Here is a 16,712-nt window from a genome sequence, read left to right on the forward strand (position 1 = left end):
ACGCATTCTCAGCCTGGCGTTTGGGATGAGAAAGATGCAGGATGCCATGGACCCCAGTAGAGATGCTACTTGCCGTGCTGTTGGAGGCCGAGACTCTAGCAGAATCCCACATTTCTGTTTCATGGAAGAAAGTCTCTCCTTCGAAGGAAAAGCTTTTCCCGCGCTTGTGTCCAGAACGGAGCCTAGGTAGTGGATGGATTGCGTAGGCCGCTGGACTGACTTCTCCAGGTTCACATGGAGGCCGAGCCTGTGAAGTTGGTGCAGGCACAGTTGCAGATCTTACGTCACCCGTACCGGAGATGGACCCTTTAGGAGCCAGTCGTCCAGGTATGGGTAAATGAAGAGACCCTTCTTGTGAAGAAAAGCCGCCACCACTGCCATGCATTTGGTGAAGACTCGTGGTGCGGACTTGAGACCGAAGGGTAACTCCTTGTACTGGTAGTGTTTGTTTCCCACAACAAACCTTAGGTACTTGCGATGTTGTTGCGCAATCGGGATGTGAAAGTACGCATCTTGCAGATCCACCGAACACATACAATCTCCGGCTTGCAGATGAGGACATATCTGGTGAAGCGCTAACGTGCGGAACTTTTCCTTGACGATAACCTTGTTTAGGAGTCGTAGGTCGAGTATTGGTCTGAACTTGCCCTCCTGATCTTTTTTGGGGACAAGGAAATATCTGGAGTAAACTCCTTTTCCTCTTAGAGCGAGAGGAACTTCCTCTATCGCTCTTTTTTGCAGCAGGATTTTTACCTCTCGTCGGAGCAAGCTTAGTTGGTGAGGGCAAGAGCTCTTCGGAGGGAAGCTCTTTGGAAGAGCACGGAAACGTATCCTGTATCTCTTGTGATGCTGACCCACTCTGCCAGGTGTTGTTAAGCACTTCCTCCCACTGGAGTGGGCAACGGCGTCAGAGGAAGCCACTGTTCAGGCCTTTCCTCCTCTCGTGGTGTTGGAGGACTGTTGGTGACCTCCTCTTCCTCTGCTGGGCTTGCCACGAAACTGGGGTTTCCCTTGAGTTTTGTTTTGGGACCACTGAGGGGTTTGAACCCTCTGTTGAGCCCCTCTCCCCCTGTTGGTCTTGAAGCGGCGCTTGAATTCCTTTTTCTTCTCCAAGCCCACCGCCTTTACCGTGTCCAGCTCAGTCTTCATTCGGGTCATCTCTTCGTCCGCATGTTCACCGAAGAGAGCGGAACCCGAAAAGGGAAGATTTAGAATCCGATGCCGAGCATCCGGTTTCAGACCTGTAAGGCGCAACCAGGCCGATCTTCTGGCACAAACTCCATGGGAATAGGAATGAGCCGAAAGCACCGCCCCATCCGCGGCCGTGCTTATCATCTGGTTCGCCACCAGACACCCCTCCGTAACAGTTTCTTCAAAGTCTTGCTGGTCCTCTTTCGGTAGCTTGGATTTGAATCTTTCCATCGAGTCCCATAAGGCTCTGTCATACCGACCCAGGAGCGCAGCTGCACTGGCGACCTTAAGAGTGGAAGCAGCAGAGTTGCAAACCTTTCGACCCCAGGAGTCTTGGGTTTTGCTGTCCTTATCCGGCGGGACTGAAGAGAAACCAGCAACCGCATGTGTCTTCCTCGCCGCCGCCACAATGACAGAGTCTGCTGGAGGGTCAGATTTCACAAACACCGGGTCAGAAGCTGCCGGTTTGTACTTCTTCTGAATGCGTGCCGGGACTGCTCTGATTGCAGCTGGGGTTAGGAAAACCTCCTTGACAGGGTCCATAATCCCCGGAACTAAAGGCAGCAGAGGTCTGGAGATGGCCTTCTTGTGTAAGGTTTCAAAAATGACTTTCGTCGTTACTTGAGGGACAGACATTTCGATGTTCAGTTTAAGCACACCTCTTTGCTGAACATCCAGATACGTGCCAATATCATCCACTGGGGAGGACCTGGACGTTGGACTGTCCGTCAAAGTCGGGGAGCAGTCCCTCTTGGACGATCTGGTAGAAGAGGTTGAAGAAGTAGACGGAGTACGTCTATGTCTACGGTGAGCACCGAGTCTTCGCTCCCGCGACCTCCTTGAATGCTCCTCCCGTCAAGGGGAGCGAGATATGATCCGTTCTCTCGTCCGATGTTCCTTTCTAGGAGATCGGGATGCCCTGGGAGATCTGGCTGGTGATCTCACGGGAGATCTGCCCCGAGGAGATCGAGACCTTTTCCGACCTTCCATTCTAGGTTCCCTTGTAGGAGAACGGGATCTTCTTGGCGCTTTGGTGGGTAGTGTCACAGAGGATGTGCGCCTGGGAGGGCTACGCTTGTCCATCTCCTCCACCAGGTTTTGGAGAGGAGACCTGTGGTCTGGGCTGGCATATTCCTGCATACGATTGGTAGGCCCAGCATCTCGCCAATGGTCCAAGGATCTGTACCATCTAGGTGACAGACTGATGAGCCCTGTCGAAGGATCTGAACTACGCTCAGGAGTTCTGTGTATAGGGCTTCTGGACCTTGAATGCTCAGTAGAGGAGCCAGAGGACCGATAAGATGAATGGTGAGAAGCAGATTCGGTCACCATGATCGTATCTGAGTGTCTCGACGTTGAGCGTTCTTTTCTCGCCGTCGAACGCCTTCGAGGAGTCGGAGGATCAAACAATCTCGACCCCGAATGTCCATGAGAGGTTCTGTAGTCTCTCGACGTCGAGCAGCGATGAGTAGCCATCGACGGAGCCCTCTGCTTCGACGTCGAACGGCGGTGTCCGGCCACCGACGGAGACCTCTGCCTCGACGTCGACCGACGATGTCCTGTCGCCGACGAAAGCTTCTCTCTCGACGTCGAACGGCCTCGTCCTGTCGTCGATGGAGCTTTCTGCCTCGACGTCGAACGGCGATGGCCGGCCGTCGACGGCGATCGCTGCCTCGACGTCGAATGCCTGTGCGACGACGGCGGAGGGGTATTGGGCACCCTCGACGCCGAGCGCTGATGCTGCACTGACGGAGACTGCGTCCTCGACGCCGATCGACGAGCCACTGTCGACGGCGGAGGGGTCTTGGTCCTCGACGCCGATAGCCGCTTCTTGGACGACGGCGGAGGGGTCACACTTCTCGACGCCGGTCGTCGCCTGGTTGACGACGGCGAAGTGACCTCCCTCGACGCCGGTCGTCGCCTGGTTGACGACGGCGGAGGGGTAATGGATCTCGACGCCGACCGTCGCCCGGTTGACGGCGGCGGAGTAGCCTTCCTCGACGCCGATCGTCGCCCGGTTGACGACGGCGGAGGGGATTTTGACGACGGAGCTGGTTCTTTCGACGTCGTCGACGTACCTGGTCTTCTTCTCGACCGCGAGCCCGCCGTCGACGGTAGTTTCGAAGAGGAAAACTCCACCTGTGGATCTTTTCTCAGCGCTGAGCTCGACGCTGAAGTTGAAGGGTATGAAGACTTCTTTTTTGAAGATGTACGAGTCTTCTTGGAGCCCTTCTTCACTGGAGATCTCCCTCTTAAAGCTCTGTGAGCCAGGCCATAAATTTGAATTCTGTCCCTGTCCTTGAGAGGTCTTCCTGACAGGTTCTCACAATGTGGACAGGTGCCTGGATCATGATCTTCAGGCAGGCAAAGGATACAGACGTCGTGGCTGTCTGATTTTGCCTTCTTGTTGCCACAAGAAGGGCATTTATCAAAGAGTGAAGGCATTCTCAGAGGAAAATGCTCACCAAACTGCTGAAAACAAGCAGTATCTTACTTGACTAGAGCAAAAGTTGACAAAAAGAAGTATTTTTCTGTCAAAAACCAGAAAAATAGTGGAGCTGTGTAACCAGGGTCCTTCACTGAAGGAGCCGGAAAGAACAACTGACCTAACTGTCACCCCGGGGCATGATGGGATATAGGGGGTCATGAGTGCCTTAAAGGCACAGTGTCAGTTTTTTGCTATTCAGCTACAGGTTGGCTTTTCAGTCTTTTTAGACTGTGTGTTTGCAATGCAGCCTGGGAGCTTCTTATGCTTCCAGTGAGTTATGAGAATTTCTACTGCTTTCTGAGCATTAAAACAATTTCTAAACAATCTTTGGTGTTGTTTCTCATGTTTCTAATGCTTATTATATACATGTATGGTGGAAATTCTTCACAGCATATTTCAGCTCTAATGTGATTTGGCTGCTATTGCTTGTTTTTTATATATATATTATTTATATATATATGTGTATATGTATATGTGGGGCACATATAATATAGTGTTTCCGGGGTCCCGCGCATGGGCGGGAATATTCTAATGCTTATGACTATTGATGAGGATCCCCTAGAAGAGAATGATTGATGAATTCGAAGCAATGCGACCACAAGCAGCAGTAAATATAGAACAGCACCACCGGACACCTGAGAAAGAACAGGAATCCTCCCCCACCCCATCCTCAAACCCAACTGCACCCACCCACCACTCACTTTAGCACCCCAACCATGCCAAAGCCATCCCAAAACCCCATCCAACCCCCCCCCCCACCAAAACAGAAAACTGTGTTTGGGGAACACCCATAAGGAGGGCACAGGTGCGCAGCCCTCCCACAAAGTAGGAGTTGACAGAGCGGACAATGACCGAGCGTCCCAACCCAATCCGACAAACTATACAGAGACAATAGAGTGTAATAGCCCACTAAAGCAGGAACACAGTGTAGCTCGGGCCCTTGTTAAAATAAGGTGCTCACTTGCGAGCCGAGCTGGAGAAAACGGAAGCCCCACACAACAGCCACTCCATTTATCAAATAAGGGGAAAAAACGATTAAGCCACCCATCTCATGTCAACTGTTGGATGATCCACACTCACACTTACTCAAAAACACAACACCTCGGCTAAATAGCAATGGCACAAACATTTTCCGATTAATAGGATAACATGACAGCATGGAGGCACATACGGAACCCAGCCCAGGCAGGGAGTCTCGAAGAAGAAGTCACAGTGCATCCCAAAAAAGACCCCTCAGCATTCAGTGTCCCCCAACCCCTCCTCATCAGGCTCTACAGCAGAGTCACGCTTCCTGCGTTTCAGCTTTTGCGCATAGTCCATTGCAGCTTTTGGAGAAGAGAAAAGCTTATTATTGGCCGCAGCTCCAATACGAAGTCAGGCCGGATACATCATGGCGTACAGGACCCCCACGCTACGCAGAAACTGCTTCAAAGCTTCAAACTCCCTCCGTGCAGCCTGAACTGCGACTGTGAAATCTGGGAAGAAAGCAAGCGTATTTCCCTGGTTTTCTATAGTTCCCTTCTCCTTCGCCAGGCGCAAAATGGTGTCCCGGTCCCTATAGTTTAAAATCCTAGCTATTATGGGGCGGGGGGGAGCCCCCGGGACAGGACGACCAACCAAAGAACGGTGTGCCCACTACACAATGAACCTATTTGATAGCTGTTCCATGCCAAAAATATCTGTGATAAGGCGCTCCATGTAAGTCTCCATCCTGCCCACATTCGTGGACTCCGGCAGCCACGTGACCCGGTTGTTATTGCGCCGGGACCGCGCCTCTAAATCCTCATTCTTCGCCTGGATAAGGGATAGCACTTTTTCCATATTTAATGTCCATCTTCCACCGTCGAGACCCTTTGCTCCACTTCCCCCATGCGTGCGCTCTGCTTCTCCAATTGAGAAGACATATGATCCAGCCTATGATTGACATCCGCCATTGCCCCTTCAATTGATTGCGAAGTCCGCTGCATGGCTACCAGAGTAGCCTCCAAAATGGGGGGCCCGTCAGACGACGCGTCCGCCTCAGAGTCCGAGGCAGCCTTCTGTGGGGTCTTGGGTGCCCGTCTGGACTCAAAAGTGAGTTTAGATTGATGTCTGTCTGCCCGCCCCATGGTCACAGACCAAACCGCAGGTGCCAATATGAGACACAGCAAGGGACAGTACACATAGGTCACTAGGCCCTCCCGCACACACCACCGCCAGATAAAGGTGGGTGGCACCACAGTTCCACCCGTGGCTCCAAAGTATCACACAGGGCCTACCACCAGCTCCAGCTGTTAGATACCACCAGATCTGCTTCCCATCCACTAAGGTACTCCCTTAGCCAGACCTCACACGATCCAGCCGGAGCGCTAGGCCGCAGGTGCAGTGAAGGCCCCAAACTGCCAATTCTGAGGGCAGTGTGATAGTCAGTGCAGCACAGACAACAGCTCACAGTTTCCGTATACCCCTCACCATCCGGGCTCCTTAAGGCAGTGTGCAGCAGAGAGCAGTGGAAACTACTGCCCCACTAGCTGTCCGCTCTATGTTGAAGAAAACCTTGCCGCCAATGGAACTGCCGTAAATTCCAGGGCCGGGCCACTCCACACACTCAGGGCCAGATATCGCCAGCAGTAAAGGGCACCAACAGGTACTCCCGCCGTCGCTAATTGCAGGGCAGCTGTCCCCAGTCAGCTCCGCACATACGGCGACTCCAGAGGCTCCCTCCAGGCCACAGACGCCCCTCTGCCTCGTGCACAGCCCCCCGCCAAACACAGCAAGCCGGGCAGGCCCCAATCTCAGGCCCGACCCACCTCCGCAGTCCGGGCCTCAGAGCCGACCGACCAACTCACCGCGTCCGACGCCGACAGGTTCCTCAGTTCAGGATTGCTGGGCCCGCACCTCCGCCGCCGCAGATCTTCAGCGTCGGCCACGGACCCCCACCGGTAGCACCCCCTGCGCAGCAGACAGCTGCGGGACGAATCCTCCTCCAGGTCGGGCAGTCCCCGGCGCCGCTTCAACGCACAGCCACCGTCCAGCTAGGCACACCGCAGTCTTCGCAGCAGCCCCAGCCGCCAACAGCCCGACGGGGGCCAAGCCAGAAGTCCACGAGGCCCAGGGAAGCACCACGGTCAGCAGCCACCATTACTAGGCCGAACGGCAGGGCAGGGGGAGACGTCCCGGCTCACAGTAGCAGGTAGGAGAGTGCGGCCACAAGGTGCACCAGGCCGTACAGCAGTAGATTTGAAACCCACACAAGGCTTTTTGCACCGTTAGGGGTGCGGGATGCAGTAGATAATGGATGGATGTGTTCTCGGTCAGGCAGAACCTCACAGCAGTGCGGCCATTTTGCTGTGCGCCCCCACCCAGCATAATGTAATGACTTTAAAGACATCACTGATGACCCTAGAAGTACTTTCGTTGATTGGTGGTGGAATTTTTCATGTCAACATGTGATGTGCTTTCGGTACAAGATCACAGCGTCTCAAACCCCACTCGGTGGTGTCTGGTAAACCAGGCAAATCTGGAGTTAAGCCAATTAAATACATTATCAATGAGTCCTTCAAGATCAAAACTGCCAGGAAATTCTAGATATCACAAGTTTTTAGGAGGCCCTAATATTTCCACCATTTCAATCTAATTTAATGTGTTTGGAGAGAGACGCTGAAACCAGGAGCCTAACATGATGATAACAATGTGATGGAGTAAAACCGTACTTGAATATGTAGATTGGGCTACCCAATCAAATGAAACCACCTCCACGGAAGTAATCAGCTGTGCACTAGGTTCCTCTAGGCTCGGGTTTCCAGACACAGGGACTGATCCAGAATTTACCAGGCAGTCTCTACCCCTACTACGACGTTACCACCTGTTCCTTTACCACGCAAGTCGTTACAAAGACGTGCCGGGGGAAGGCCTGGACTTTGGAATAGTATAAATTACTATTCCAACTCCAGTCTACGCAACAGTAGGGAAGGTGTTGGACTTAAATCAACACCAGTCCAACAACACGCCCTCTAATGACATGCGTGGTAACGTCACAGTCGGGGTAGTGATTTTTTTGCAAAGGTGTATTGTGGTAATGACTGAGTGGTAAAGGATGTTTACCCAATCCGGGTGCATGGCCCATGACTCAATACCAGGCTATGAGCAGATCTCAGAAACTTTCCCAAACTGGATGTATTGGAAAAAAAAACATGCCCCCTCTCGCCCTCTTCAGAGCTCTGGAGACTACCCCACCCACCTCCACTGCAAGGGAAGAGCTTAAAGAACCGCAAAGACCCACAGGGTGAGTCACGAAGTGATGCCAACCTCACAATAGTTCCTTTCCATCCTTTATCGAGGAAAGAGATACAAATCTTCAAGAGCTTCCTGTCCTTCTAGTAAAAAGTGGCTCTTGTCACAAGCCAGCACTTCAGAACCCTTTAAGGAAGAGTTACTAGATTCCTTGACTTTTCTGCAGCTTAACCATAAATAAGACACGCCATACTTTTGTGTTTGCCTGCAACAACGCAGCCTAAACTGTAATATGTCTATTTTTGTATGTATTTCACCTTAAGACAGTTGTAAATAATACATCAATGAGATGCTTCGAAGATTCACGGCCTCAAGTATTTACCAAGCCATGTTCAACCAATCAGATTGTGAAGAACTTTTGAAATCCTATAACAGCTGTCTGCCGGCACTCCTCAGGTCTGTGGGTCTTGTCAAGTAGGTGAACTGATAACCAGTGGTCAGCAAGAGTATCACACTGAAGGACGGTCGAGCACGGTACATGCGAATGCACCATGGTGGGCAGTGACGCATCAGGAGGACTTCAGGGTCCATCTCTTTCAATACAGAGCCTCAAATGGTATGGTAACAGAATACTGTGTTCAGACTGTCTATCGCCTGACATAAATATTGTGTCCTACAAATATAGCCCCAATGGAGTTAATTCATGAAACCCTTTAAAGAGCGCCAATTCAGTACTCGACATCGTTGGCATTTTCTATATTGTCTGAAGTGAATGGGATCTATGGGCGGTAGTCACGGTCCATCAGTAGACTTCACTGGCAGGCAGCCCTCGTGTTATGTTATGTTATACTGATTTGCATAGTCACTAATCACACTAGAGGGTTGTCCAGGCGCTTGGGCAGCTGTGTGTGGCCCCAAGGTGCTTATATGAATAGCCAGGTCTTCAGCTTTTTGCAGAACTCAAGAAGTGAGCAGGAGGATCTGAAGTGTTAAGGGAGGTCGTTGCATGTCTTGGGTGTCATGTAGGAGAAGGAGAGACCTCCAGTTTTGTAGCACAAAGGTTTGTGCATAACTCCTATATGAATCGTTCTAGCCTATGCCACTCTCACCAAGCACATCCTGCCCCTCCGTTCCTCTTTACTATATATTCCTGCTCTCACCAGTTCCTCCACATACTGCTCCTCCCAGTTCATGAATGTACAGATCCTCTGGTCAGTTCCTTCCCAAAGTTTCGTCAGTTTATGCATATGCCCATGGTTCTCAGCAGTTCATGCACATGCTACTCTTCCCAGTTCCTGCATGTACAGTTTGTTAACAAACGTTTCCTTAGTTCTTGCATAGGCCCACAGCTCTCATCAGTTTCCTGCATGTGCCCCTCTTCCCTCCAGTATCAGCATGCACTTGCCCTCTCCCCAGGTTATGCATGCACCTGCCCTCCATACTTAAATGCTCTTCCTCTCTTCAGGTCCTTCATGTACCTCATGTTTACTCTGTTCCAGCATGTAATGCCTCTCGCCTAAGTTCCAACACATACCTCTCTCTCAACAGTCCTTGCATGTACCATCTGTGACGTCTCCATTTCTGCATGTCCCTATTCTTTCCTCAGTTCCTGCATGTACATCTCTTAATAGTACCTGCATACACTTCCCTTTCCTCAGTTCTTGCCTGTACCTCTCTTCTCATTAGTCCCTGCATGTGCCGCCACTCTCTGCTGGTTCTGTATGCAGCTCCCCCTCTTTGACTGAGCGTACTTTCTCTTTCCCCACCTACTGCATATAACTCACCTCTCTTCTCATCAGTCCCTGTATGCACCTGTTCCAGAGTGTACTTCCTCACTCCTTAGTTCATGCATGTATTAGTTCCTGCAGGTACCTGTGCTCTCATCTGTTCCTGCATGAGCCTTCCCTCCCCATTCCCGCTACTGTGTGTACTACTCTTTCTTCTGTTCATGCATGTACTTTCCACTCAACTCCTGCGTGTACCTCTCCTCAGTTCCTGCCTGTACCTCTCTTCTCATCAGTCCGTGCATGTTACTGCCACTGTCCATTGATTCTGCATGCACTCCTCCATCCTTTTACTGAGTGTACCTCCTCTTTCCTCAGCTTCTGCATGTACCCCCTCCTCTCTTCTCATCAGCTCCTGCGTGTACCTCTACACCCCCCCTCAGTTCCTTCAGGTACCTCTGCTCTCAGCCGTTCCAGGATGAACCTCCCAGCTCCTGCGTGTACCTCCTCTCTCAGTTCATGCACGTACTTCCTGCTCCTCAGCTCCTGCGTGTACCTCTCCTTTGTTCCTGCACGTACCTCTCCTCTCTTTAGTTCCTACATGTACAACCAGCCTCCTCTGGTTCTGTCTGCACCTCCACTCTTTTCACCGAGTGTACGTCCTCTCCTCAGATCTTGCATGTACCTCCCCATCTACAGTTCCTGCAGGTAGCTCTGCTCTCAGTCATTCCTGCATGTCCCTCTCCTCAGTTTCTGTAGTTACCGATGTTCTCTGCGCTCCTGCATGAGCCTCCCCTCACCTTCCCACTCCTGCGTGTACCTCCTCTCTGTTCAGTCCCTGCATGTACCTCTCGCTCCTTAGTTCTGCATGTACCGCTCGCTCCTCAGTTCCTGCATGTACCTCTCTCTCCTCAGTTCCTGCAGGTACCTCTGCTATCTGCGATTCCTGCATGAGTCTCCCCTCACATTCCCGCTCCTGCGTGTACCTCTACTCTGTTATCAGTTCCTGCAGGTACCTCTCCTCATCAGTTCCTGCATGTACTGCCACTCTTCTCTGGTTCTGTATGAACCTCCCCTCTTTTCCAGAGTGTACCTCCTCTCTCCTCAGATCTTGCATGTACTTCCACCTCCTCAGTTCCTGCAGGTACCTCTGCTATCTGCTGTTCCTGCATGAGGCCCCCCCTCACCTTCCTGCTCCTGCGTGTACCTCTTCTCTCATCGGTTCCTGCAGGTACCTCTCCTCATCAGTTCCTGAAGGTACCTCTCCTCATCAGTTCCTGCATGTACCTCTCTCCCCTCAGTTCTTGCATGTACCTCTCTCCCCTCAGTTCCTGCAGGTACCTCTCCTCATCGGTTCCTGCAGGTACCTCTCCTCAGTTCCTTCAGGTAGCTCTTCACTAATCAGTTCCTGCAGGTACTGCCACTTTCAGCTCATCCTGTATGCACCCGCCTTCTTTCCTCAGCTCCTGCATGCACTACCCTGTCTCAGTTCCTGCAGGTACCTCCCCATCCCTGCGTGTACCTCTCCTCTCTAATCAGTACCATGTGCGCTCGTCTAGACTCTTGTTATCTTCCGGGGTCACCAGTGACGGTGAAGACATAGTCAGGCACCTGTCTGTTGGCTTCGATGTAAAGTCCCAGGTTGTTGACCCGGAAGCAGAGTCCCTCCTTCATGATGTGCACGTAGCAGCGCAGCTTCCCGCCGTGGTAGGCCTCCTGCATATCCCCGCCGTGGTCATTCCAGCAGGACTTGTCCTGCGCGTCCGCCAGCAGTGGGTCCTCCTCGATGAAACTGCAGATGTCTGTGGAGGAAGGTGCAGAGGGTTATAATCAATCACGTTTGGGCATGCGTGTGCAGACTCTGCTGCAAAGCGCGTGCCCTCAGACTCTGCTGCAAAGCGCGTGCCCTCAGACTCTGCTGCAAAGCGCGTGCCCTCAGACTCTGCTGCAAAGCGAGTGCCCTCAGACTCTGCTGCAAAGCGAGTGCCCTCAGACTCTGCTGCAAAGCGCGTGCCCTCAGACTCTGCTGCAAAGCGCGTGCCCTCAGACTCTGCTGCAAAGCGCGTGCCCTCAGACTCTGCTGCAAAGCGCGTGCCCTCAGACTCTGCTGCAAAGCGCGTGCGCTCAGACTCTGCTGCAAAGCGCGTGCGCTCAGACTCTGCTGCAAAGCGCGTGCGCTCAGACTCTGCTGCAAAGCGCGTGCGCTCAGACTCTGCTGCAAAGCGCGTGCGCTCAGACTCTGCTGCATGTGCCCATCCAGGCGTCCTGAAGAATACGAACAAAACAAAGGATTTTTTTCAAAACAGCATCTCTTTATTGGCACCCAATACATTTAGGGTTTGTATTATTAGCCCTTCGTCAGGGGTTACTGCAATGAAAACTTTTCAAACAGTGACACATCGTTACTATATTTTCCTTCATTCAACATTTACAATTCTTTATATTTGCAATTGATTAGTTGTGTAAAACAATATCACCGTCCATGCCACCAAAACCGCCCCAAGTAAGTCACCAACCCTTAGCTCAAACCACGTCCTGCATTTATCTCTTGAACTACTGGTCCCATAATTCACTCTAAACAAACCTTAATGAGCCAAGAAATAACAGAAAGTAACATTAAGACAATACCATAAAAAAGCTCTGTGCAAAAAACTCCACAATTGCAAATATTTTATCAATCTATATAATCCGTGTGCTCATCCTCAATTGAGTGCAAAGGGAGCAAAGTCCAAATGACAATCAATAAGGTCTTGAGCATCTTGACCCAATAGCAGCCCTCAAGAAACTTGTGACTATAAAAAGGGTATGGCCATTAGGCAAAAGCTGCAAGTGCATAAGCGCTACATGGGCTTGCATAAACTTCATAGATTTAAAAAAAAGGCCGGAGGAATTGTGTAATAATGATGTTCCATGGGTAGAGGTGATGAAGTAGACGTAGCCGAGTACTGTCTTTGTAAGTTATTTACTAAGTCCATAACATCAGTGGTAGCAGCCCCACCAGGAGCAGTCTGCCTGCTGCTCAGCCTGTCAACACACACCAGGCACCCAAGCATTCCACTCATGCCCAAGATACTACAAATTGTCTCCTGGGGTGACTAAAATATTTACATAGGAGGTGAAAGTGCAGGGTATCCTGTGGAGACCGAAGGTCGCAGCCACAGGGCCCTCTTGCTTTTGAGGTGAGAAAACCTGATGGGGACGCCAGGAGATGGTGAATCTAAATCAAGTTACAAAAAACCTGTTGTAGGGATAGAGAGATAGTTCTCCATACCCTGCACTTATTTCAGCAAGGCACGCCCTCTCACCGCTGGTTTCAAAAGCTTGATGTTTTCAAGATGGGCAGCAACATGTTTAAAAAGCAACGCCTTTACTATGACGTGGTACAATTAAAAGCCTTGGCATCTATCTGCCTCCAGAGTAGGCACCTTCCCTGATCTGTTGTAGATAATATTCCCAGCGGCGTGCGAGAGTGTTCCACTGGCGCCCCAGCCCCAGCCCCACAAACTCCAGAGTCAAGGGATTGTGATCACTGAAGGGGCTGAGTCAATTGTTAAAAGTAAAAGGGGGCCACCCCAAATTAGCTGAAATAAAAATGAAATCAATAATCGCTGCACTCCCCCTCCCTTTATAAGTGGGGGGGTTTGAGACTTAGACGGGTAATCATCTTGTCTAGGATAAATGCTTGGTTGTGGGTATGTAGGAAGCTATTAATTTCAGCGCCTTCTGGTGAGTGCTCCATATGCTTACCCTTAGCAATTGTACAGGTTTGGTTGCTATGCAATGAATGTAATTAATTTGGGCACAGGTGACAATTAAAACCCCCTACCAGAATTAGATTCTCTTTGGGTGAGACCCTCCCCCATTATTGAGTCAATAACACCACTTAAGGCTGGGAGGTTGTAGGACCCTCGATTCCTCCTTTTATTTCCATTTCCATTTCATTGCATTTGTATTGTGCATAAATCACCTGAAGGTCTCAGAGCGCTAGCAGGCAAAGGAACCTCATGTCCATCGAACCCAGGAGAGTAGAGGGAGCTCATCTGGCTAAAAAATACAAGGTTTTAGCTGTCTTCGGAACTTCACATGATCAGGCTCTAGCCTGATCTGAATGGGGAGAGAGTTCCAGGCTTCTGGGGCGGTTTTACTGAAAGCTCTGTCACCATTTCTGACTGTCCGAACTCAAGGTACAGAGAGAAGGGCCTTGCTGGAAGAGCGTAGCGTTCTGACTGGGACGTGGGCCTTGAGCTTGTGTTCAAGATAGACAGGTCCATGACCATTTACAGATTTGTGGACTAGGCAGCATAATTTAAACTTTATGCGCTTTTGAATGGGTAGCCAGTGCAGAGTCTGGAGGCAGGGGGCTGAGGGGGTGCGAGGGGGTAGATCAAGTACTAGCCTAGCGGCAGTGTTTTGAAGGACCTGCAGTCGATTCAGTAGTGTTGAGTTGATGGCTGAGAAAAGAGCATTTCCATAGTCTATCCTGTTAATAACAAGTCCTTGGACTAGGGGCATACGTGCTGAAAGTGGGATCCATTTAAAGATCTTCCTCAGACTGCGCATCAGGCCGTAACTGTTGCCCACGGTTTTTCTGATGTGTTCAGACATGGTTAACTTGTCATCCATGATTACTCCAAGATTCCTGACAGAGGGCTTGGGGACTGGACAGGGACCGAGGGAAGCTGGCCACCAGTCTGGCGACCAGATTTTGTCGGCTTTGCCGAACAGCATGACCTCTGTCTTTCCTGCGTTCATCATAAGGTAATTCCTGGTCATCCATTCTTGTATGCTGACTGTAGGAAGGTAGATACCCGACTATGGTTACCCCCGACTTTTTTCCTGGTGTTTTGCTGGTTTTCCGACTTAGTTGACCTGGGGCCCTGCCAATCAGGACCCCAGGCCTACTGCTCTCTCTCTAAAATGGATTCCATGTACCTTAGGTACATTTCCAATTGGGACTGGGCCACCTTGTCAGACCCTGTAACTCAGGGCATCGGTGTACCCAAGGCCTACCAGGGGCTGAAGCATGTATTATGCCACCCCTGGATGGCCATCTAAATCTGACACAACTGGCTGCGCGACAGCTGGGGCAACGTGGCGTACTGGCTCGTTGCTGTAGGTATAGTATCCCTATATCTAACCTTAAAATGGACACCCGAGTTCCTATCAGTCACTCCTATGGCAGGCCTTGACAATCCTGAAGGCAGAGTGCGTGGAACCGTGTGAATTGGGCTCTGGCACGAGCCGAGCCCGGTTGCAGCTTGCGGAACCAAGACCCAATGGCTGTTCCATGATAACGCGTACCATATCGGTAACTTCGGTATCGCGTTATCAAGACATGTCGAGTAAGGTGTCATACGAATCGGGATGCTGCCCCCTCACCAATGCTGGCGACGAGGTTAGCATTCCACCCTTCTAGAGGGACACGACATGTACGTAACTGTGAACCCCAGTTAAAGTTAACTGAAGCCTCAGCTCCACAAAATGGATGCTGCCACCACAGACACGAGTCTGACCTCCTGCTGCTGGGAGACCTTCCAGCGAGGAGAGCTTGGACAAAGGGTTTCCTGTCAGGGGCGGTGTTCGCACCATCCCAGACAGGGTATTGTGTATCCTGGGTAGGCAGGGCTTTACAGGAAGGTGACTGCGGAGTGGCACCCCGGTGCTCACTACGCATCTGCTGGCTAGAACCAGTTCCAGGGGCACACCAGCCCCTGACCTAGGGAAAGCCCGGCATGGGAGAGGGGTGTAACTACCCCCCTTCCTGGTCCCACCCCTAGGGCAGGACCTAGTCACGTACCCACCCCTTTCTTTAGGATAAAGGCAGGAGCGGGGACCCTTCCAAATTAGATCATCTTTGAATCAAGAACTACTTTCTATGAAAGGACATTCGAGACTCTTCTCAAGATTTCTCCCTTGTGGCTAAGGAGTAGTCACCCTGCATCCGCAGGCACCATCTAAGAACTCTGCGGTTTGCTGCAAGTCCTTCCTCAGGAATCCGACGACCCAGCTCGACGAGAACCGGCTTCCCTGGCACCTCTGACCTCTACCCACATCGTCAGCTCAGCTGAGATCTGTGGGTGCGACGAGACCTCGAGGGACCGGCCATCATCAAAACCTGCACGCTTTCTTAATCCAGCACGACCACCGAAGGAATCCTCTGGTGAGTGCTCTGGGGTCCGAGAAGCCCCGAGCCTGAGCAGCTCCAGCACCGAAGTGCAGCCTCCCAACATCTCCACGATCTGCGTGGGGCCCTTCTGCTCGCCGCTCAGCCCGTTGTCCGATCACTAGCCGCTGGCTTGTGACCTTCTTGACGACATCCGACAACCAACGCTGCTGGTCTGGTTGCTCCAGACCGGCCTTTGCTCCCTTTTACGAGAGGAGCACCCCGGACCCTCCTGGTCCACTCAAGACGCCACTTTAGGCCCACCACGTGGCCCTGAAATCTGCCAAGGCTTGTTGCCCCAACTCTGGGCCCAGCGACGCCGACAGCATCAACCTTTGTGGGACAGCTCGCACCTCCATCCTGGTCGCCGACAACGCCTCCTGGTCCGTGAGACTGCAGAGCCTAGCGTCGCCCACTCACCTAGTCGAGGTGACGGCCATCCGGTGCCTTCCTGGTACCCTCTGACTACTGGCTAGTAGTACGAACTTGGTCCCCTCTGCTTTCAGGTATCATCGATCTCTGATCCAGGCTTGGATCTCTACAAACTATTCTTCACTGGTCGCCGGCCAGCAACTCCTTCCTTCCGGCTCCTGGCTCGTCAGCGAAGACCCCCGACGCCTGTAAGACTTGTGCAGCCGCAGCCCTTGTGGCTAGGTAACTCCGGCATTTCGGTGCCCGCATAGCCTCCTTACTTAAGGGTCCTGAGTCCCTCGCTTCCGACTTGCCTTATCGGGTCCGCCCGAGACCACTAAACTTTCCGTGCCATCGGGCATTTGTATTGATTGTGCACTTGAAGTATTTTCCTAAGAGTTTTGTTCTGTGCTTAGTACCCTGTCCTCATAAAGAGTACAGGGCTGTTGTGATTCTAATAAATATACTGTTTATTTTCATAACACTTGTGTGGTGTCCTTTCACTTGGTGTTCAAGGGGTATG

The 16,712-nt window shown here is 51.6% G+C and overlaps 1 protein-coding gene across 1 annotated transcript in view; it reads right to left on the bottom strand.

The window, feature by feature from the left end:
- The window catches only part of EIF2B3 (eukaryotic translation initiation factor 2B subunit gamma), a 479,361-nt gene that overhangs the window by 111,556 nt on the left and 351,093 nt on the right, over positions 1–16,712 (bottom strand). Inside the window, exon 8 of the mRNA XM_086952297.1 lies at positions 11,227–11,417. Within this exon, the coding sequence (XP_086808423.1) occupies positions 11,227–11,417 (191 nt within the window). The remainder of the gene's footprint in view (positions 1–11,226; positions 11,418–16,712) is intronic.

The sequence above is a fragment of the Lissotriton vulgaris genome, chromosome 1_1 (assembly GCF_964263255.1).
Source record: "Lissotriton vulgaris chromosome 1_1, aLisVul1.2, whole genome shotgun sequence".
NCBI lineage: Eukaryota > Metazoa > Chordata > Amphibia > Caudata > Salamandridae > Lissotriton > Lissotriton vulgaris.